Below are 20705 nucleotides of genomic sequence, written 5' to 3'. Positions count from 1 at the left end.
GCGCATAGTATTCATGAGAAAGGAGATAGCGGGCATACGCAATAGGATACAGTCGCGGAGAAATTTGCGGAAGGTGGCCGACAGTGCAATGCGATGGTGATGAAAACATGTAGGTACAGCGCATACTGCCCCTACTTGCCCTTCTTGGGAGGCTCCGCCGCCTTCGACTTTTTCGTACCGCGGAGCTGAGTAGCCAAACGAATTAGACCGCGTCCGGTGAAGAGAGAGCACCTCTTACCTTCTTCGCACGGTTCTTCCGCTCCTTCCGCAGCTTGCGGTTGGTCTTCGGTGGTGCGGTCGCAAGGCCGGACTGGACGCAAATGAGCTGCAAGTACAGTGCACAAACACAAGCCATTGACGTACCCGAATCAATCGGTACTTCGGCTCGAACTTCATCTGCGACGGCTCGTCGTCGTAGATCAACGCGAAGCCCGTGCTGCGTCCACCACCGAAGGCTGTCCTGAAGCCGAAGGGAACGACGCGTGCCTTGTCGGCCTTGTACATCTTGGCGAGCTGCTCCGAGAGCTCCGTCTTAGAGACGTTCGCCCGGGATGGGTGGAGGACATCCACGACAAACTGGCGGCGGGCCAGCAGGCGGTTGGTGATGAACTTGCGCGTCCGGATGGTGATGGGTGCTGCTGCGTCGGCCTATGGAAAGGGAGACAGGACGGTCAGTCGGACGATCTCCCCTCCTGGCCGTACGTGTGCATCCAATCCACAAAACTTCCATCCACCCTCTCCTCGTCGCATTTCCACCGATCCAGCCTGCCCAACGACCCTACACACGTCCAGCAGTATGACAGACAGCGTACTCACCATGATTAGTATCCCCGCCTTTTGAATCCCGTTACCTTGGTCGTCGACTGGCCCGATGAGGACGTCTGTGCGCCCGGTCTAAGGATGAAGCCAAACACGGGCAAACATCCGCAGTGGCTGGGATCCGTGGTCGGGCGTCTAAGATCGCTCACATAGCGGCGTATCGTCAGTGTCGCGCCTAATTACCCCGCGCAGTGCACAGTGCGCATCAGTCCACTGCGGCAGTAACTTATTCTGCTTTCTATCTGACTACCTGCTCTCCGCCTGTATACCACTATGAGCCGCCCTAATTTCGCAACCTCTTTCGCCCCCTATGTAAGTTGCGAAGCTGCGCCGTATCTGCGAGGTGCTCACGAGAGTTACAGCAACCGCCTCCAGACGATCCGTCCTATGCATCGTCATCCAGGCAGGCTACGCGGCCATGGCTACCTAGTCTCTCCGCGCAACAGTCAATGTCATACCAGTCCGGCGGTGTCCCGACCTTCAATACATCCCAAGCGGGCGGAGAGGACGTAGAGGCGGAGGCTGCGAGCAGTATATGGGAGACGCGGTTCGGCATGCGAGTCGACATGCTCGCTGCTTTTGCATACGTGTTTGGACCGATCTCAGGTGCGCTGCCCGCTAGACTTCATCTGGGCACCGCTCAAGGGCACGGGCCGTTACAGCACTACTCATGCTCATACTCGAGACGCACAACGACTATGTGCGATTTCATGGTGGGTGCATCGTTCTATAGCGTTCTCATGAATCGAGAGCTCACGTATTCACACTGATTCCGTAGCATATCAGTCAGCCTTGCTCACAGGGCCTCTACTTTTGTTGCGGATAATTGCCGCGCTGCTTCAATTCCCCGCTCTCATATGTACGTTCTTCACTCTTCTGCTTGTAGTGTCGTGCCTGTACATGATGTAAGTCGTCTCTCGCCCGCTAACCCTTGTGCATGCTGATGGATCACCATTACAGTTGGCGGTCGTACATTGATGCCGCTCGCAATGGACTCGTGCGCTTCCAATTACCATGGATCGGTCCAATGGCCGATCAATGGGTAGCAGAGGAGTAGTTGATTCAATGTAGATGAGTTCGTCTAGTATACTCATAGATGCACATCGTCGGACAGTCAATGAAAGCTTTACTGCATCGACCCATCGGCTTGTGAAGCTATTGCTGCTCGACGTGGTGGTTACTCCGCGGCATACATGCGCAAGGTTATACACCTGAGGTACCGGCTCACACCACACTCATTGACATCTTGATCATGTGAGATAGATTGGTAGCGATGCATGCGACACGATGGCAAAGAATGATGATACACAACGATGCGAGACGTTAGGACTCGATTTACAAGAGGATCCAGCCTGGATTATGCGTAGTAATGTGATGACATCAAGGGTCGCTACAGGGAAGTCGTCCGTCGAGCCATCCAGTTAGAGTGGTATACAGATGTTCGCGATCTCGATTCCAGCTGCACATGCTGTTTGTGCGGCTTGTCCGTCGAGGGCCTTGAGAAGGGGGAGGATGTTCTCCATGTCGTTCAACAACGCGTCTGTCATGTTCTCTGTGGCATCAAGAATCTCGTCGATAAGACACTTGATCTGATAGACGACTATGCTGACATGAGTCAGGATGTATGTATGCTGAATATACCACTACGCACCTGGGCCAAGGACGGGGCCTAGGCCTGGGATACCATTGACCATATTGTACGTGTCATTGAGTGCATACTTGGCAGCGTTGACCATGTTCTTGAGCATCGTCTCCATCTCGCTAGCCTGATTGTAGTTCGCAAGTCCCTTGTCGGCAGCGAGCTCGCCAAGAACGGTCTGAAAGCCGAGGAAGTTCTCGTGGAACTCTGAGACAGCAGATGCATATTCCTGGTTGAAGTTCGCGCTCCGCTGGGCCTCAGGCTGACTGGCTAGGCTGTCTACAAGTATAACGTCAGACTCGCAACGTGAACGAGTCATATAAACGACAGTCTCACTGATCGTCTGTGCGTTCTGCGTCATCCTGGTCGAGTAGGTGTTCATAAGCCCGAAGTTGCTCATGAGGTTCGCGTCGCCTTGCCGCTTCTGAGGAGACGACGTAGAAGGCATAGCATCGTAATCAGCGATGACGTGCTTCGCGACGCCAGAGCGAGTGTCGTTGCCAACGTAGGAGAGGTCGTCGTAGATGCGAGTCGCGAGGCTAGAGCGTTGAACCAGATCTGTGGTGCGCGACTTCCAGAGAGGCATAGGCAACGGAGACGCGACAGCAGAGGGAGAACGAATCGTGACGCCGGTCAGAGCGGCGAGACAGGCGGCCTGTAGGGCGAGGCGGAGGAGACGGTTGACGGAAGGCATGGCGGACGTCCAGACGCAGCGACCTTGGTGGGTTTTGAAGACTAGAGCGCGCGACTGGCGCGGCTGAGACTAAAGAGGGCCTAAAATAAGGAAGGGGGAAGGGCGGGACCGCGACCGTTCGGGGCAAGGGGCGACGGGGCCATGTTCAAGTCGCGGACGTTTCTTATAGTGGAGGGCGCGGTGCAACAGAACCTTGTTTGACGCGTCTGCAGCTTCGACGTTCCCCGACTCCTGATTGGTCCGTCACGCTCACGTGACCAGATCGACCGCGTTCAAGCGCCCAAAGCAACAAGCGCGCACGGACGCAAGCAGCGTCGGGGCCGTGGTATCACAAACAAACAGTCTATATCACCATCAACGCCACGTTGCTGCCAATATGTGCGAACAGACGACCCACACGGACAACAGTCCCTCTTAAGTGAACATAGAATAAGCACCAACAACCACAACAACGGAGATGAGAACAAGCGCAGTCAGTACTGGTACGAGAGTGCGTGAGTATCCATGTGCCACGTCTGTAGTCCAGAACGAAGCGCATCCTAAGCAGTCATGTTGGCCGACGAGGGTATCTAGTGGGGAGCAAGGATAGTGATGGGGAATGAATGTGTAACGTTAGGGGGTTCTAAGTAACTTCGCGTTTAAATACCCAATATTCCAGAGGAGCAAGTAGAGGAGGTCTCTCCGCATGAGTCTCGATCATAGTAACGGAGCCCGAGTGGTGTGCTCAGAGCTTCTCGCACGCGGTGCCATCAGCAGACAGCTTGTAGCCCTGAGCGCAAGTGTAGACTGTGGAGCAACGAGTGAGCAAACATCGAGGTGCGGAAGAACGAACACGTACGAGCACAGCGACCCCGCTCGCAGCCAACGTTCCAGACACCCTCAATTGCAGTGCAGTCCTGGCCCTCGCCAGTCGAGGCACAGCCACCGCACGACTCGAGCTCGGTCTGGGGGTCAATGCACTCGAAGTCACCAGTGGGACCAGTGAGACCTGAGATGGGGCAAGACTCCAACTGGTCGGGGCAGGTGAAGGTGGAGCGACGAGCCTTCGTAGCTGCCCGCTTGTGTGCGGGTTTCGAGCGCGACTTCACGGGGTTCGCGGACGGGGCGGGAGTAGTGGTGGTGGTGGATCCTCCACCGTCGCAGCAAGTCGAGGAGCCGTGGTTCCAAGACCAAGAACCACCGCACTGAGGCGTGGTGGTCGGGGGATGCGGGGGAAGACAGCACGCCTTCGTGTTATCCCAGTACCAGTCTGAAGGGCACTGGCTCGAGCCCTGAGGAGGGGGAGGAGCGTTTGAGACACCTCCGTGGGGGACACAGCAGGTCTTGGCCTCGTAGCTGCACATTAATTGTCAGCGCATAGCAGCGGTGCTGAGACAATGAGAGACGCACAAGAACTCGCTATCCGCACACTGATCAGCGGACTGTGTGGCGAACACAAAGGGGAGGGCGGCGGCAGCCAAGAGGAGGAGGCTAGTGAAACGTGCCATTGCAAACGATCGTGGGCTCTACTCTAGGGAACGAGGCAGGCGAAGAGAAGGAGGGAAGGAAGGAGCAGACTCTTGAAAAGGCAGGTCGGAAGGCGGGCTGTTCTTATATACGCCGTCCTCGCGCCGTGACGAGCCTCGCTGCCAGCGTGCGCATGCGCCGGCCACCGCTTAGTACTTACCAGCGCTTGGCTCAGGGCCCTCCTGATTGAATCAACCGTCAACGCCGCTTCGCTAGGCCTTTCCATCACGCCGCCGCACGGTCGCGAGTCTCAGCAGGCGGGAACGCCCCGCTCGAGGCGGTGGGCTACCTTTCCCCAAGGACATATCCTGCGCTGGCCGTCAATGACTGACACGATTCCGTCCTAGACACTCTGCCGGTCAAGGACTCATCTCCATAGCGACGCCGCTCGTTCGGTAATAAGGGGCGTCCGACAAGCGATAACCGGCCGCGCCCCCGGAAAGCCTAGTCCAGCCCGACGGGCGGCGTCAACACTATTACCCAACCACATCACTCAGAAGCACCCAGCAACCACCGACCTCCCACAGGAGGTCGCTCGACGCCGTACCCGTCACCGCAAATTTGCACCCTGAAACATACCAGGAACCTTCGTGCGCGAGGACCGACTTGACAAAGGAGCAGCTGGAATATTGACAACGAAACAAAGGAGCTGTACAATACATTCTCGTTCTTCATGTCCCGATCATCCCATCCTATTGCATGACGTCTATCGCAGGGGACCCACCAGCCCAACAGCGTGGACATGAATGTTCCCCTCAAGCTGATGGGGCCGCACATATCATATCAGTTGATAAAGTCATCAATGAGACTGATGAGCGGGTGCTTACCGCCGACCTCGTGCGCTTTCTGTAAGGCGCGGAGAGCGAAGAAGCGTACGTCCGCATCCGAGTCGTTCTTGAGCGCCTCCAGTACAGGCAGCACCTTCTGCTGGATTAGCTGGCGGCCCTCGGCGGTGTCTCCAAATGTAGCCGCAAAGACCTCCAGGGCCTTTGCGACGTTGAAGCGAATGTTGGGTATCGGGTCGTTCCCGAGGTGCAGCAGGTTGTCGAGGATCTCGGCACGGACGATGTCGAGCGTCAAGGACGGTGCGATGACCTGACGACGATGTAAGCCTCGGTCACCGAGCCAGCAATGGCAGGAAAGGATCGCTTACTGTGATCGCCTGGACAGTTGTCATTCTGTACAGATAGTTAGGATGTTGCCCCATGCCGACCACCTTCGGTACGATCTGGACTTTCGCCCACTCCACACCGAACACTTCAGTGAGCTTCTTCAGGTTGACAATCGCCGACTCGCGAATGCTGTACACGTTGTCTCCGAGCCACGACATGCAGAGGTTCCCGAGTTGCTCATCGAAGAACGACTTGCCCAGCTGATTCGCGAGCAGAGGGATGTACTCGATGATGGCCTGCCGGACGCGCCATGACTTGTCTTCAGCCAGCTCGACGATGGCCGGGAGCAAGCTCTCCGACAAAAGTTCAATGCCGATCACTGTTGGCGTTCAATAAGAACCGTCACAATCAACGAGGGGCGCCCACGTACCAGCGTTGACCTGGTCAAGTTTGCTGATGATGTTCAGCCGGACTTCGGGGAACTCGTCTTTCAGGAGATGCAGGAACAGGGGAAGGAGGTGCTCGATTGTGGAGTCTTTTCCGAGCAACGGAGCGAGACCGCTGATCTGGTTTGCCAGGGCAGCACGGACGTGCTGAGACGTATCTTGACAGAGGTCGCGCACGCAGGGAACGACCCGGTTCAAGATGACATCCTTCTCAAGTAATTTGGAGAATCCTGCTTGAACGTGAAGACGCTGCCTCCACACACAGGGTAGTAACACACACCTGGAATCTGTCCCGACGCAGCAGTGCGAACTTCGGCTTCGTTGTCTTTCAGGAGCTGCACGTAGTGTCCGATCAGTTCTTCTCGGACGAGTTCCTGCCCGACTGCCTCCGCAAGCTACTGGACGTCAGAGCATGATCATTTGTATTTATGCAAAAGCCACCGACCTCATTGAAGTGAGACGCCGACATATACCGCACGCGCCAGCTCTTATCCCCGACCGTCTGCCTGATCTGCTTGAGCAGATGCTCCTTCACCTCTGCTGGAGAGAACGATTGGGCGATGGCGATGAGATCTTCGACGGTCAATAGACGGACGGAGTCCTGGTCATCCAACTGGAGCCTGCGGTAGATCGCGAGACCATCTCCGAGTACATGGGGTTTGGAGAAGTTCTTGACCAGCGGCTTGCGAAAGACAAAGATTAACCTTACCAGGCGTAGGACAATACTAGATGTGTGAACATACCCCAAGCCACTTCGAAGCTGCTCGCCGCACCATCGGCGTGTCATCCGTACCTAACGTCGCAAAGCTTCTTCGCAGCTCATCCTGGACTGGAGGAGAGACCTTGTCGTACACCGATGGGAAGAGTGCGCATGAAGACGTCCTCGATGTGAACCACTCGCCGTGCGAGAGTCGATTGAGGAGAGGGATATAGAACTGCTCGATTTGGGCTTGGGTCATGACGGCGGATATTTTGGTGATCGACTCTGCGGCCTGAGGACGTGCAACAGCACCCTAGTCAGCACCGCGACGCCGACAAGCAGGCTCACGCCGTCTTGCAGCGCTGAGAGCTCAGACACACCTTGTCTCGCACAAGCGTCTCTTCGACTGCAGAGAGGTTCTCTAGAGGCCCGAGCAAGATGTGTGCATACTCTGCCCCGCCGATGTACTGCTCGAAGTTCCTCCCCAGCTCCTCCGCCAACGCCAGTAAAACCTCATCCTCGTCATCCACAGAGTCCTGCAAGAAGGGAATGAGCTCCTCGCGAGCACGTTCAGGGCCTAGGGCAAGGGCGATGGTGGAGATGCGGTGTATGGCGTTCAGACGAAGTTGAACGTCTTCCGCCCGCAGTTCATCCATAAGGATGGCGATCGGAGCAATCTGCGGAGAACGCACAACAGTTAGACTGCATAGTGGAGAATGCGGGGCAAAGCACGCACGTCGTCCATAGAGAACCCCGGATCCATGGTTGAAATGCTAGTCACGGTTGCAACTGCGTCAGTAGGGCTATGTGGCCTTCGTTGTATGCCGACACTTACGGAGTGTCGGGTGGGAAAGGGAGGTGGTAAGAGCCAAGGTCTGAGTTGAATCGACAAACGTCCCAGGATATTGGAGTCGTCGATTCTCGAAAGCGAGTTGTGATGACCGTGTTTGGACGCGCGAGACTGTTATCGCGTGCCAGTGCCTTCGCCCCGCCACACCCCGCACCGGCGCTTCCCCTCGCAGCTCACGTTCACTGACCGTTCAGCACGAAATCCAGACGGAATCGCTCGACCCGGTACCCTCGCTCGACGCCGCGCCAAGAACGGCACCAACATCGACATGTTGCGCAGATCTAGAGTTACCGCCGCGCACCGACGTGCCCACCTACGTATACTGAGCTTACTGCCAGACTAGTTGGGTGCGCGCCGCAAGTCGACGACCATCTCCTTATCGTGCACAACATACTGAGCTCACTGGTTGACGTGCATTCAACATCGCAACTGACACAGATAAACAATGATGCATTCTCATAAAAGTACTACATGCGAACGACATGAACCTTCGCGAAGAAGGTTTGGGATTCCAAAAATTATGCGGGTAGCAAATCGCCGAAGCGTCTGCCCTACGTTGAACGGCCAAAGCCCGGACAACGCAGCCGCTAGTCGGCAGACCATGTTGAAAGGGACCGGTATCTAAAGAGTGAATGAAGTCAGCAAAAGAAGACCTAGAGAAAAGTAGAAACCCACCGCGATACGTCCAGTTCCCACCACGTCTTGCTCCGACGTGAAGTAGTTTTGCTCCGTGAAGAACATGCCCAGAACCGGCGGACCAGTCCAAGGGCTGCGTCAATACGCATTCAGGCAGGGCTGAGCCTAACCCATGAAGCACTATGTGCTGGTTGCGACGATGCGCGTTAGGAGCACCTCTCGGTTGCATCCATATCCCTCAGTAGGGATTTCCCAAATGGGAAGCACGTTCTGTGCTGACTGCTCGCACTGGCAGGTTCGCGATGCGGGCATTCTACACCTGGGAATCGCTGTCGCTGCCTAAAGGCAGGTTACACGTCTGACCGACGGCTCGACCATCGGTATATCACTTCGTGATCGACGGAGTTGTGCGGACGTTCTGTCGCGCAGGTTTCGCCTCTGACGGCTAATCGTTCGGAGCAGCGCTGCGGCTTCCACTCGTAGGACTTCGCGCACGTCGTATGAGGACTTCTGAGTCGGACGGATGATTCCACGTCGGGGGACAGTATCGCGTCGTCATCGGGGGTTTGCACCATTGCCTCTGCGGTCACGCTGGCCAGAGGGTGTGCGCGCCGTGTTTCCACACCGGCGGCGACGATAGAGTACAAGCATCACGGCTAGTCACTCTTGCTGACGGTTCGGATCATCGAACGCGCCTGCAATCGTGCTGACCTACATTGAACCCCTTGGCACGTCGTTACGACGCACTACAACGCCGATAAGCAAAATGCCCTCGTACGCTGAGCTAAGGAGTGATGCAGCCAACAGCGATTTGCTTCTTCCAGACTGACACTCTGGGACGCGATTCGTACACGCATCCAGGCGTCGATAGAAACCTCGCGGCCTCCTCGTACGCCCCTTCAGAATGAGCCTGTCAGAAGGCTCGTGCGCTTGACGCCGCACGAGCATCGGATATTCCGTTTGTTCCGGTCGTGTTCGCTCTGCGAGTCACGTCTGTACAGTGCAGTACGGAGGTCCATGTAGGACTGGTTCGGCCACGTCACATCTACACTGTCCGTCGCGTCCACACGGTCCGCACGTCCAACATGTCAGATCAGTTCGGCTCTGCAGCAATGAAGCTGTCAAGGTAGCAGGGTCTCCCAGCGAGCAGAGAACGATGCATTCGCCTGGTACACCTGACTTCTGTTCCGCCGCGCCGATGCACGGAAAGGGCCGATAACAGAGGTCTGCCTCGTACCCTTGGCTCGAAACCATCAGGTCGCTGTTCGTCTGTCTGTCCTTCATCTGATTGAGATGAATGCGCGTCATGCAGATGCTTGCGCAACTGCGGGCCTGCCTCTGTAACGGCGACCTAACCCTCGCCGCACCTTATAGGCACGACCACTTCGACAACCAGGGCAAGCCCATGGCCTCGTGAGCGGCTGTCCGAGAGAGGCACCGGTCTGGGCGAGTTCGCGGGTGACACTCGTGATCGTCTACCCCTGCATCGAGACCTAGTATCGTTAAACCACATCAACGAGGCAATCAATACAGGACGCACTTCGTGGTCTTCACCGTGCTTCCGTCGGGGCCAGATGCGAGAGCAAGAACCGAGCGAGGACGAGGAACAATGAAGGAGCAAGCCCAAGGTTTATATGGGGTGATGGCGAGATTTAGGGCAGGCTGCGGATGTGCGGGTCCGCAGATTAGCCGCCAAAAAATCCGGTCCAGACCCGGGGAGCTGAGGTTGCCAAATTGGGGAGTCGTTACGCGACGTGACCGATGACGTTCTCATTCGGGTGGGCGCCCGCGAACAAAGCGGGCCGGGCGGTGGGTACTTCAGCAGTACTTGGTCCATTCGCAGACAACGCCATCTCTCAGCAGACAACTCACTACTAGTACAGCCATGCCCATAGATCGCCAGGCAGACAGAGTCATCCTCCAGCACCCGAAGGTGTGTAGACCACAACAGCCTAACTGCTAGTTGACAACAACCTTACTCGAATAGGGATCATCGGCCGAGATCTTGTTCTATGGTGCTACAGTCATATCGTGGAAGTCGGGCAGTATCGCCAACCCACAGTCAGTGGAACGACTCTTCGTGTCAGGCAAAGCCGCCGTCGATGGCAGCAAGCCCGTTAGGGGTGGCATTCCTGTGGTCTTTCCGTGCTTCGGCGCCCCGACGCATCCAGAGCACTCGAAGCTAGGGCAGCATGGGTTCGCAAGGAGCGAGACCTGGACCTTCGATAGCGTCGTGATGGACAATGAAGCGGGTATTTCTGTGAAGCTCAGTGAGTGCGGCTACCTGGTGCGGCGCACAATCATCTGAACGAAAGGATTAGCCCTCGAACCGAAGGCTAGCATCACAGCGAAGTATGAGAAGCCGTTCCAGCTTGCCTACGTCGTGACTCTTGCCGAACATCAGCTATCCACGGATCTTCACGTCAAGAACACCGGCCTTTCCACTTCCCCTCCGCTTGCATTCCAAGCTCTCTTCCACAACTACATCCGCGCTAACTCGAGTGAGGTTGTCGTGACGCCTTTAAAGAGCCTCACGTATTACGACAAGACGGAGCCAAACGAGCAGTTGCGCACGAAGGTCGAGGAGCGGGATCTCGTGGATGTGAAGAACTTCACGGATTTCGTGTACCAGAATGCACCGGGAACTTACGAGGTCACTTCGCCGACGAGCAAAGTCGAGATCAAGACCAAGAATTTCAAGGATGTCGTCGTCTGGAACCCTCAGCAGGAAGGTACCAAAATTGGCGACATGGAGGAAGGTGGATGGTAAGTCGTGCTGTCTTTTGGCGACGGCTTGGCTCACTATTGATGTTAGGGAGAAATACGTTTGCGTTGAGCCTGGATTCGTCCACGGATTCGTAGCACTGCCGGCGGGAGAGACTTGGATTGGGCAACAAGTCTTGACGGCGAAGCTGTGAGGACCGTAGATGGGGAAACGACCATCGAATCGAAGAAGATTTGTATGATGTAGGACGTATTTTGTCGCAGGATGTAAGTAAGTAGTACTGGCCAACTACTGGCCAACTGGAAAGGACGCGATTCAAGCGCGATCATCGTTACATCGACGTGTGACTGTGACCACGTGCCTGTGATTGGTCGTGTGAGTGTGGGTCCAAGCGCGAACTCGGACGTCGGCCTGAGCGCGTCACCGCCGTGTTGGAGGGTGGCTTGTCTCTCCCAACGCGACCCCCCTCGCCCTACCGCACAGGGCACTGTGTGTCTTTCCCAACTGTATCATGCGATAGTATGAGCAGCCCTCTGTCAACCCTGCGGGTTCGGGTGAACCAAATTGACCACATTCTCGCGGCACCTGGCCCTCTCGACAATTCGACTTTGCCCCGCGTACCGATCATCAGGATATACGGCGAGTCGTCAACTGGTAAAAAGGCATGCGTGCATGTCCATCAGGCATACCCATACTTCTTCGTGGAGTACCCGGGGAAGATGAATCCAGATGGCGGTGAGCAAGTCTCCGCGTAGTATGAATTGTTGCAATTCGCTAATCCGTTCTGAGCCGACAGTCAACCATTACATCGCCAGACTCACACATTCGCTTAACCACGCAATTGCAATTTCAATGAAGCGCAACCCCCTTGCGCCGAAGTCGCAGTTCATCCGCGCGATTGTTCTCACTAAGGGCGTACACTTCTACGGGTTCCACGCATCTTATTCTCCTTTCCTGAAAGTCCATATCGCCGACCCCAGCTTCGTGAATCGGGCTGTAACTATTTTGCAGTCTGGGACCGTCATGAAGACGCGCTTCCGGGTCTACGAAAGCCACATTAACTTCAATCTGCAGTTCATGTGTGACTTCGGCCTCTACGGCTGTGGTTGGATGGACCTTGGCGAAGTCTGGGAGCGGGGTGCCGAAGAGACCGCTGACGACTTGTACGAATCTGATGACCGCAATGATCAAGACGACAGCAAACATACGTTCCCGACGTCGCCGTACTTCCGCCAGTCACGCATGCCACTAGAAGTCGATGTCGCTGTACACCAGATCCATAACCGACATCGCCTGTCTGCGCGAAACATCCATCATCGACTATCCATACCTGGACCCCCGCTTCCTTCTGAACCGCTTGTACTCAGTGTGCGCGAACTCTGGGAGGACGAACGCCAGCGTCGGATTGCTAGGGGCCTACCTCCTTCTCCAGAGATCCCTCAAGATCCCAGCGAGAATTCGCGAGGGCCGGGTGCTGCGTGGGTCGCAGAAGCGAGATGGTGGGATGAAATCCGGAGGCGCATCGAGCGAGAGCGGGGGAAAGAGAAAGTACTGCCTAGCAGCCGAAACTGGGAGAAGTGGGTAATGACGACGTTCGAAAGTATCGAAGCTCTATGGGAGGACGAGTGGAAGACATGGAAGCCTGGCCCCCCCGAAGGCGATGTATGCGCGCGTGACGCACACGTCGATAGGGTTCGTGACGATGCTGATGAGATCAATCCCTACGCTGGGTCACAAATGGCCAATGGAGCCTTGTCGCAGGTATCACGAGCTGAGCACGCGGCCGAGGTGGAGGTGGATGAGGAGTTGTTGTCCAGTCAGGCAATGGGGAACTTTGTACAGGAGCAAGAACCCGATTGGGAGAAATTACGAGATGGGTATGCAGAGCATGATGAAGATGGGCCCGATGATGAAGTGGCGGCGGAAGACGGTCCACCCCCCGAGAATCAATTCACTCATGACCAGCCGGGTACTAGCAGGTAAAGTTCCCAGTGGTGGAGGTTACTCCCCAAGCTCATTGATGGTCGAGTAGTCCTCAGAAGTACTCCCGTTCTAGGGACGAAAACCCATTTGATCAGATATGGCACAACATCGTTCGGTATGCTCTAGCTTCCGATGAAGAACCGTGGCTTACCATTGAGTGCAGTGCTAAGAGACATCGCTCCGCATCAACCGTTTCGATCGATCGCACTCCTAGCAAGAAGTAGGTGAGCTCTGCTGAATCAGGGATGCATGATTGACTGGGGTCTGCAGTACGTCGACATCCGTCCCTGTGATTAATTCGCCTCCCGATACGCCCACGAAGACTGTGTCGCGCATCCAAGACGAACCTGATACATCCAGCGTCTTCTCTCCTATGAGAATAGGGAGACTAGCAAATTCCGCGATCCCGGGCACGCCTGCAAAGTGAGTGCTAGCTCTTGCTCAGAGCACAGCGCACTTATCAGTTGAGTAGGCTGCGAAACGTTGTCCCGCAGTCAATAGCCGACATTCAATCCGTCGACTTACAAGTCCAGCTTATGCAACGACAGGTCCTAAACATGCCAGAACAACAACATGAGTAAGTGCGACTGCGTGTTGTCAGTGGCTTGACAAATGACTCGCTTGCCAGCCTTGATGTTCGTCGATTGAAGCATGTCCCGCTGGATGCGGCTGCCTTTCGGGAGGTTGACCCCGAGAACCCTTTCGTGGTCGGCACGGACACCCATCGCTTGAAGGATGACGGGTCGATGAAGAGAACTCACGCGCAAAGTTCAGATGTCTCTGGCGAGATGACTCCTCGTCCTCCAAAGAAGCGGAAGGTACATATGGACTCCGATCAGGCGTTGAGATTGTCGATAGCGTCTTCTGGTGCCTCATCACTGGGAAAGGTATCGACAATCACGGCCGCATCTTCGAAGACTACAACATCCTTGGGGACGGTAGCTATAGGATATCGCTATGCGCTCCCGCCCCCCTCAGCAACGGAGCTACTGTCCAGCGTTGATGAGCACGGCATCCCCAGTAAAGTATACACGAGCCCTTACTACTTTAGAGCGAGTGACGCTCCGGAGAAGCCTCGAGAGTATGCCGGCCTCGTTTTCCATCTCAAGGGCGGAGCTGGTCTGGACACACTGGAGGGATTCGTGAGCGGTACACCTAGCGCTTGGCATGCGACCACAGGGAGAGCGAAGCTTGATCCGGCAGATGTGACAGGTTGGGAGTATGCCAGCGCACCTCCCAGTGCGAGAGAAGTTCGTCGATGGCTGGTATCTCCCCAAGGCCGTCAGCATCTCAATCAGGCACGTCCCAAACAGCCTTCCCAGGTGTGCCCTATTATCTGAGCTTTGCGTGACATCCGGGCTGACGAGACGTACTGCTAGATCGAAGGTCCCACGCAAGCCAATCCGTACGGCATGAAGGCCACGCCGTTGAAGTCTTCAAAACCGAGTAGCCGAGAACGACAGAACATGAGCACCTTCTCGTTGGAGGTCTTTGGTATGTTCAGACGCAGAACCTGTTCGATCAACGTTGTCTGAGAACTCCCTTAGCACCTTCCACAGGCAACCGATTGCCTGACCCAGACCAGGACGAAGTCGTGGCTGTGTTCTACTCTTACCAAGACTCCGTTGAAGACAACGGCTCCTTCGCTTGTCAGACCGGCATGATAGTTGTCGAGAATGATCAAGTTAGTACGCGGAGGTTACGAGGTGTACAATTTGAGATGGTCTCCAGCGAATTGGACCTTCTGAACCGCCTCATCGACACAGTCCTCGACGTCAACCCCGATATTGTCTCCGGATGGGAAGTCCAGGCTGCGTCATGGGGCTACCTCAGCGCGCGGGCTAACATGTATGGTAAGGAAGAAGTCACTATCTTTGACTATGCTCTGAGCACAATGCCAATAGGATATGACCTCGGAGAACAGATCTCTCGAGCGCCTGGACGACACATGGGAGGTGGCTCCGATCAATGGGGCATGAGGACGACGTCGACCTTTAAGGTGGTCGGTCGGCATGTCCTCAATGTCTGGCGCATAATGCGCGCAGAACAAAACCTTACAAGTTATACCTTCGAGAACGTTGTGTTTTACGTTCTACAACGCAGGTGAGTACTCTACTTTCTTCCCCTGAGGGATTAATACTCATCTGTCGCGCCCATGCAGGACACCCCGATACTCTCCACAAACACTTACTGAGTGGTACTACAGCACAACCCCGCTTCATACTGCAAATCTTTTACGGTACTATGCCGCTCGCACATCCACAGTCCTGGAGATCCTGGATGTAGCGGAAGTCGTAACTAAGAATGCGTACGTGAACAAATAACCGCCGAGATCGTTGCAACTGACCTCGTTGGTCATAGGGAGTTTGCTCGAGTATTTGGAGTGGACTTCTTTTCGGTTCTTAGCCGCGGCTCACAATTCAAGGTTGAATCATTCATGTTTCGTATCGCCAAACCAGAGAGCTTCGTACTACTATCACCCAGCAAACAAGATGTGAGTAACCTTCAATCCCTCCGGCGCATACCAGGCTCCCTAACCCCGCCCAGGTCGGCAAGCAAAACGCAGCCGAATGTATGCCTCTCATCATGGAACCCCTTTCCGCATTCTATACCAGCCCCCTTGTAGTGCTAGACTTCCAATCACTGTATCCCTCCATCATGATCGCGTATAATTATTGTTATTCTACTTGTCTGGGCCGCGTTACGGACTTCAAAGGACAGTACAAATTCGGTGTTACGGACCTGCAACAGCCAGCGGGGTTATTGGCCACCCTGGAGAAACATATCAACGGTACGTCCTTGACAATTCATCGGGTTGTTCTTCCTGACCTGTGAACAGTCGCGCCAAACGGAATCATGTATGTCAAGCAAGATGTGCGGAAAGGTCTGCTGGGCAGAATGTTGACGGAGCTGTTGGATACGAGAGTTATGGTCAAGCAGGCCATGAAGGGTGTCAAGGATAACAAGGTATGCCGTCCTCTGGTCAGTCGTCAGGCAAGAAGATACTCATCGCTTCGAATAAGGCTCTCCGGCGAGTGCTGGACGCTCGGCAGCTCGGCTTGAAGTATATCGCCAATGTGACGTACGGATATACGAGTGCAACATACTCGGGCCGCATGCCCGCAGTCGAGATCGCCGACAGCATCGTCCAGAGTGGCCGCGAAACCCTCGAGAAGGTGAGTTGAAAATCACCAACAGCCGCGTGCTCGCTGCTTAACCCATGTGCTGCTTAGGCCATCCGGGTCATCCAATCGACCAAGAAATGGGGTGCAAGGGTCGTCTACGGCGATACGGATTCGCTGTTCATTTACCTTCAGGGCAAGACCAAGGACCAAGCGTTCCGGATAGGGTACGACATCGCAGAGACGATCACCGCCATGAACCCCGCACCTGTCAAGCTCAAATTCGAGAAGGTCTACCTACCGTGCGTCTTGATGGCCAAAAAGCGCTACGTCGGCTTCAAGTTCGAGAGCCCAGACGAGACGGAGCCGGGCTTCGACGCCAAGGGTATCGAGACCGTCCGGAGGGATGGGATACCGGCGCAGCAGAAGATGACAGAGACCTGTTTGAAGTACGTCTAGAGCCTTCAGCCCAGATGTCCAGCTGACCGGTAGCAGGATCTTGTTCCGGACCCAGGATCTCAGCAAAGTGAAGGAGTACTGCTGTCGGACGTGGGCGAAGATTCTCGAAAACAAGGCCTCCATCCAGGACTTTATTTTTGCCAAGGAAGTCAGGATGGGCACCTACAGGTGCGTCCCGGGCGCACTCCGCTCGTCTGCCTACATGTTAACGCACCCTCCAGCGACAAAGTCCCGCCGCCTCCGGGTGTGACCGTCGCAGCCCGGCGCATGCTCGCAGACCCGAATAATGAACCTCAGTACGGGGACCGCATCCCATACGTCATCGTCCGAGGTGACCCCGACAGTCGACTGGTCGACCGCGCAGTCTCGCCCGAGGAGCTTCTCAACAACCGGTAAGCCTCCTTACGCCGTCCATGCTTCCGGAACTCACCCGGTGTATGACGTTGCCAGCCAGAAGCACCTGGACGCGGCGTACTACATCTCACGCGTGCTCATCCCGCCGCTCGAGCGGATCTTCAACCTCGTCGGCGCGGACGTGCGGGCGTGGTACGACGAGATGCCCAAGGCGCTCCGCACGGACCAGCCCGAGGCGGTCCTACAATCGCCGCGGAAGGCGAAGAGGCAGATGAACTCTGCTGCGGCGAATCCATTCAAGATTGATGAGCACTTCCTCACGTCGCGATGTCTGGTGTGCAAGGCGCCTGCGCCTGGAGGTGCGTTTAATCCTCACTTTGACACCACAGAACACGTGCTGACCGACTGCTGTGCGTGCTGTAGGCTTGTGCGATACCTGCCGCGCACATCCGCAAGAGACCATCAGCGGGCTGCTCTCGCGCCTGCATGTCGCAGAGGCCAAGCTCCAGAATGTGCAGACCATCTGTTCGTCGTGCTGCGGTATTCCTGCCGCGGAACCCGTCAAGTGTGAGTCGCTGGACTGTCCATGGTTGTACGAGCGGAAGAAGATAGAGAACAAGGTCGAGGCGATGGACGTCGTTGCGGAGCTGGTCGCGGAGCTACAAGAGGCGGAAGATATGCAGGAAGAGATGGTCGTCGACGAGAGTCCTTGACCAAGTTCAACTTCGGGCATCACACATCTTCATGGTAGAATACAACGAAGCAGTGATGGGATATGTCTTCTACTGGTACATTGTGATAGGGACTAGATGATGTAAGATGCGTTTCGGACGACGTCGAGGGGAGCGGCGTTACTGGCTGCTCAGCTGCTTGCGGATGAGATCTTTCGTCTTCTGTTCCATCTCGCCGAAGATTTTCAGGGCATCCGCCAGCTTGCGCGTGGCCTCCGCGTCCACGGCCAGGGCCTGCCTTAATGCGTCAGCGCCGTTCGCGAGAAAGTCGGTCTTCTCGACGGCCGGGCCTGGTGATCACGTTCAATTGGGAATGAAATTGAGATCCTGATAGACTGGTAAGTGCACTTGCCATTCTCGCTGGTACCGTTGGCTGCGGCGGGCGGTGGTTGCTGCGGCTTCGGGTCGTCGGCGGGGCTCTGGGCCGCCGCGAGCTGATCGAGGACTCCGCCCGCCAAGGTGAGGTGGTTAGGGCGCAACGACGCCAGGGCGACTACCTGTTGCGTGTCCAATTAACTTTGCTGTGGAGATGGCTCCGGCCTTACTTACCTCCGTCGACGTCACAATGCTGCACCAAGGGGACGTTGGATCGTCAGAATGGTGACCCAGTGTATGAAAATGTTAGATTCGACGCTGACCTGGCAGGCATGACGAGTGTCTTGGAGCCAATCTTCGTGTACGTCTGGACGATCGAGGAAATGACCGGCGACATCGGGTGCTCCGTCGCGGTGTCAGCATATTCCTTCCAAACACCCGGCTCGAAGTGGACGCGAAGCTCTGCATGACGTAGTAGGGCATTTCAGTCACTGACAAGCTCTAACCAGGAATTCGAAGCTCCGAACCATTGAAGTACGGCGCTACATAGAGACATCCGGCCTGGGAGGCAGCGACAGCCTGTGGGAGAGAGAAGAGGCAGGTGGCGAGAGTGCGAATACCTTCCTCCTCGAGCCGCCCGCAGGCGATAATGGACTCGGGCGTGGCGGGGATTTTGAAGCACACGCGGGACCTTTGTGATGGATCAGCGCGCCATGTGGGTCATTGACGGGCTATACTGGGACCTACTTGTCCATTCCATGAGCTTCGAAGATGGCGAGGAGCCTCTTGGCATGCGCGACCGTGCCCTCGGCATCGTACGCCACGGCAGGCGCTGTCTGCGCATGCACACGCCCTGTGAGATACGGGAAGACCTGTTTAGCAAGGAGGACCGTCTGGGTGGCGCGATCAGTGCGCGATCATATCAAAGCGGACGGACGGCGCAAACCAGAATGTCGAGCGCGTCCTCGACCTGTAGATCGATGTCACCCGTGTTCTTCTTTGCAGCGAGGGCGCACGCCTCGGCGAGCAGCGCGGCGCGATCGGGCTTGGACGCCTCGGTGAAGACGATGGCCTGGTTGGACGTCATGTCGCAGAACTTGGCCGAATCGGTCGTGTGGCGCGCGGCCACGGCGGGGTCCATGGAGTCGACATCGACAGTAACCTGCGCACGCACATAGGAGAGGAGGGTCGAGGGGGCCATCGTGGGGGGGGGGGGGTGCTCGCTGTGACTGAGGTGCGTAGACTTGGGTGTGTTTGACTCACTTGTCACTTGTCCGCAGCGACGGCCGCGGCCTCGCGGCGCAAGCGTGGCAGGCGGTTTTGGCGAACCACGACGCCTGCCTAAGCGGGGTGCTCACCTGCTGATCCTGGCAGGGACGGTGGCGGCACCGGACCGGAAGTGCAGGGCAGGCCGAGTGCCTGGCTCGATTGCGCTTGGATCAATGGGGCTCCACTGGGCTCCACATTCAATTACTCCAGCACTCTGGCCGCCCCGGTGGTTTCCCCGGGCCAAGATGTCTCCACGAGGCTTAATGGCTGCCCGCCGACCTCCCAGGCTAGTGTTGTGTGCCGGTGTCGTTACTTGCAACGCAGCGACAACGGTGCACTTACTGATCACTCCCAGGAAAATAGTGGAAACAGCGAGCTGGAACCGGGGTAGTGATGTTCATGCATGGTTTCGAGTGGCTGACGAGTGGATGCCCCAGAGTTTGGACACACACACTTGATGTCACCGCGCGTCCTCACTGGCGACCAATCCGCCGGCGCCCTGGTGTGATCGCCGGCGGTTGGCGTGGACCCACGAAGCACAGCCCGCAGCCAGCTTGCAGCCAGCGCAGACCATTTTAGCAGGGTAAAAGTGCACACTGGCGGGCCAACTCTGGGTCAACTGCAGCGGGGAGGCGGGCCAGCCACCGGGCCGCAGGGAGCGGGGCTCGCGGAGCATGAAGATTGGGCTGGCGACGGGCGGCGCTAGACGGGGGCCCTACGTCATATGCAGCCCGCGTAAGGCGGGGATGTCTGGGACCTGTCTGGGACCCAACCATGGCTCTGGCGGGCTCGCCTGTCCACCGCCCAATATACCGTGAACGCTGTATCACATCCCAATCTCGCAACCCCATGTGTCTCCCCGCTACCATCCTCCCGCCCGCGTTCCCCCTCTGTCTCTGATCATGTCCGAGCCCTCTTCCTCCCACCAACCCGCTCGCAAGCACCGTGGTCCTCTCCCGCGTGCCGACGGGCGCGACGATGCGCAGGAAGAATATATTCGTGTGCAGCAGGGTGGCTGGGACCCGCAGTCTGTTGCGACCACCGCACGGCCCGACTCGCATCCTGAGCGGGTTCTCGCTACCCTTGCGCCCGTGGCAGGCTCGCATCCGGCCCCGCAGGCTGTTCCTATCAATTTCGGCGCGCCGGGTATGTCTGTAGACCATGTCGATTGAACGCGTCAATTGAACGCGCGCCTTTACCCTGCAGCCACGTCTGCCGGTGACCCAACAGCTGTCGCTGCGCCCACACCTACGCCTCACGCCGCACCCGTTTTCGGCGGTGTCGTGGACGTCCCGCCACCATCAGAGGTAGCACCCACTTTCGTCCAGCCCGACAGAGCCCAACC

The 20705-nt window shown here is 56.6% G+C and overlaps 8 protein-coding genes across 8 annotated transcripts; 3 read left to right on the top strand and 5 right to left on the bottom strand.

The window, feature by feature from the left end:
- Positions 1 to 131: 131 nt before the first annotated feature.
- C8Q71DRAFT_858427 (40S ribosomal protein S24) lies at positions 132 to 750 on the bottom strand (the record flags this gene model as incomplete). Its single annotated transcript, XM_047927519.1, has 4 exons — positions 132 to 185; positions 239 to 310; positions 364 to 648; positions 703 to 750. The coding sequence occupies 4 exons, from the start codon at positions 748 to 750 to the stop codon at positions 132 to 134; spliced, it is 459 nt and encodes a 152-aa protein (XP_047777942.1).
- Positions 751 to 970: 220 nt separating this feature from the next.
- Positions 971 to 2061, top strand: C8Q71DRAFT_762595 (uncharacterized protein). The gene is made up of 5 exons (XM_047923930.1): positions 971 to 1131; positions 1182 to 1425; positions 1482 to 1532; positions 1598 to 1724; positions 1780 to 2061. The coding sequence occupies exons 1-5, from the start codon at positions 1093 to 1095 to the stop codon at positions 1874 to 1876; spliced, it is 558 nt and encodes a 185-aa protein (XP_047777941.1). The 5' UTR covers positions 971 to 1092; the 3' UTR covers positions 1877 to 2061.
- Positions 2058 to 3320, bottom strand: C8Q71DRAFT_762591 (uncharacterized protein). Its single transcript, XM_047923929.1, has 3 exons — positions 2795 to 3320; positions 2471 to 2737; positions 2058 to 2419 (listed from the first exon to the last, which is right to left on the bottom strand). Exons 1-3 carry the CDS (start codon positions 3150 to 3152, stop codon positions 2241 to 2243), a joined length of 804 nt encoding a protein of 267 aa, XP_047777940.1. The 5' UTR covers positions 3153 to 3320; the 3' UTR covers positions 2058 to 2240.
- A 98-nt stretch (positions 3321 to 3418) lies between these two features.
- On the bottom strand, positions 3419 to 4796 carry C8Q71DRAFT_85122 (protein priA). Its single transcript, XM_047926756.1, has 3 exons — positions 4542 to 4796; positions 3991 to 4487; positions 3419 to 3938 (listed from the first exon to the last, which is right to left on the bottom strand). The coding sequence occupies exons 1-3, from the start codon at positions 4637 to 4639 to the stop codon at positions 3877 to 3879; spliced, it is 657 nt and encodes a 218-aa protein (XP_047777939.1). The 5' UTR covers positions 4640 to 4796; the 3' UTR covers positions 3419 to 3876.
- A 459-nt stretch (positions 4797 to 5255) lies between these two features.
- C8Q71DRAFT_762586 (ARM repeat-containing protein) lies at positions 5256 to 7949 on the bottom strand. The gene is made up of 10 exons (XM_047923928.1): positions 7752 to 7949; positions 7653 to 7689; positions 7297 to 7593; positions 6960 to 7208; positions 6662 to 6898; positions 6497 to 6611; positions 6201 to 6446; positions 5812 to 6149; positions 5486 to 5753; positions 5256 to 5418 (listed from the first exon to the last, which is right to left on the bottom strand). Exons 2-10 carry the CDS (start codon positions 7677 to 7679, stop codon positions 5414 to 5416), a joined length of 1782 nt encoding a protein of 593 aa, XP_047777938.1. The 5' UTR covers positions 7680 to 7689; positions 7752 to 7949; the 3' UTR covers positions 5256 to 5413.
- A 2240-nt stretch (positions 7950 to 10189) lies between these two features.
- On the top strand, positions 10190 to 11461 carry C8Q71DRAFT_762576 (galactose mutarotase-like protein). The gene is made up of 4 exons (XM_047923927.1): positions 10190 to 10335; positions 10390 to 10672; positions 10724 to 11168; positions 11218 to 11461. Exons 1-4 carry the CDS (start codon positions 10288 to 10290, stop codon positions 11318 to 11320), a joined length of 879 nt encoding a protein of 292 aa, XP_047777937.1. The 5' UTR covers positions 10190 to 10287; the 3' UTR covers positions 11321 to 11461.
- A 187-nt stretch (positions 11462 to 11648) lies between these two features.
- Positions 11649 to 17758, top strand: C8Q71DRAFT_709525 (uncharacterized protein; the record flags this gene model as incomplete). The annotated part of the gene is made up of 18 exons (XM_047920690.1): positions 11649 to 11862; positions 11924 to 13106; positions 13160 to 13330; positions 13612 to 13658; positions 13693 to 14432; positions 14490 to 14604; positions 14658 to 14963; positions 15015 to 15213; positions 15272 to 15418; positions 15472 to 15604; positions 15658 to 15901; positions 15950 to 16077; positions 16134 to 16286; positions 16344 to 16681; positions 16728 to 16859; positions 16913 to 17083; positions 17142 to 17404; positions 17469 to 17758. The coding sequence occupies 18 exons, from the start codon at positions 11649 to 11651 to the stop codon at positions 17756 to 17758; spliced, it is 4974 nt and encodes a 1657-aa protein (XP_047777936.1).
- A 97-nt stretch (positions 17759 to 17855) lies between these two features.
- On the bottom strand, positions 17856 to 19298 carry C8Q71DRAFT_762567 (aldolase). Its single transcript, XM_047923926.1, has 7 exons — positions 19038 to 19298; positions 18839 to 18984; positions 18619 to 18782; positions 18415 to 18553; positions 18326 to 18344; positions 18129 to 18273; positions 17856 to 18066 (listed from the first exon to the last, which is right to left on the bottom strand). The coding sequence occupies exons 1-7, from the start codon at positions 19290 to 19292 to the stop codon at positions 17897 to 17899; spliced, it is 1038 nt and encodes a 345-aa protein (XP_047777935.1). The 5' UTR covers positions 19293 to 19298; the 3' UTR covers positions 17856 to 17896.
- Positions 19299 to 20705: the final 1407 nt, after the last annotated feature.

The sequence above is a fragment of the Rhodofomes roseus genome (genome assembly GCF_022264815.1).
Source record: "Rhodofomes roseus strain CIRM-BRFM 1785 chromosome Unknown C8Q71scaffold_12, whole genome shotgun sequence".
NCBI classification, from domain to species: domain Eukaryota; kingdom Fungi; phylum Basidiomycota; class Agaricomycetes; order Polyporales; family Fomitopsidaceae; genus Rhodofomes; species Rhodofomes roseus.
This window is presented reverse-complemented; position numbering and strand designations above follow the sequence as displayed.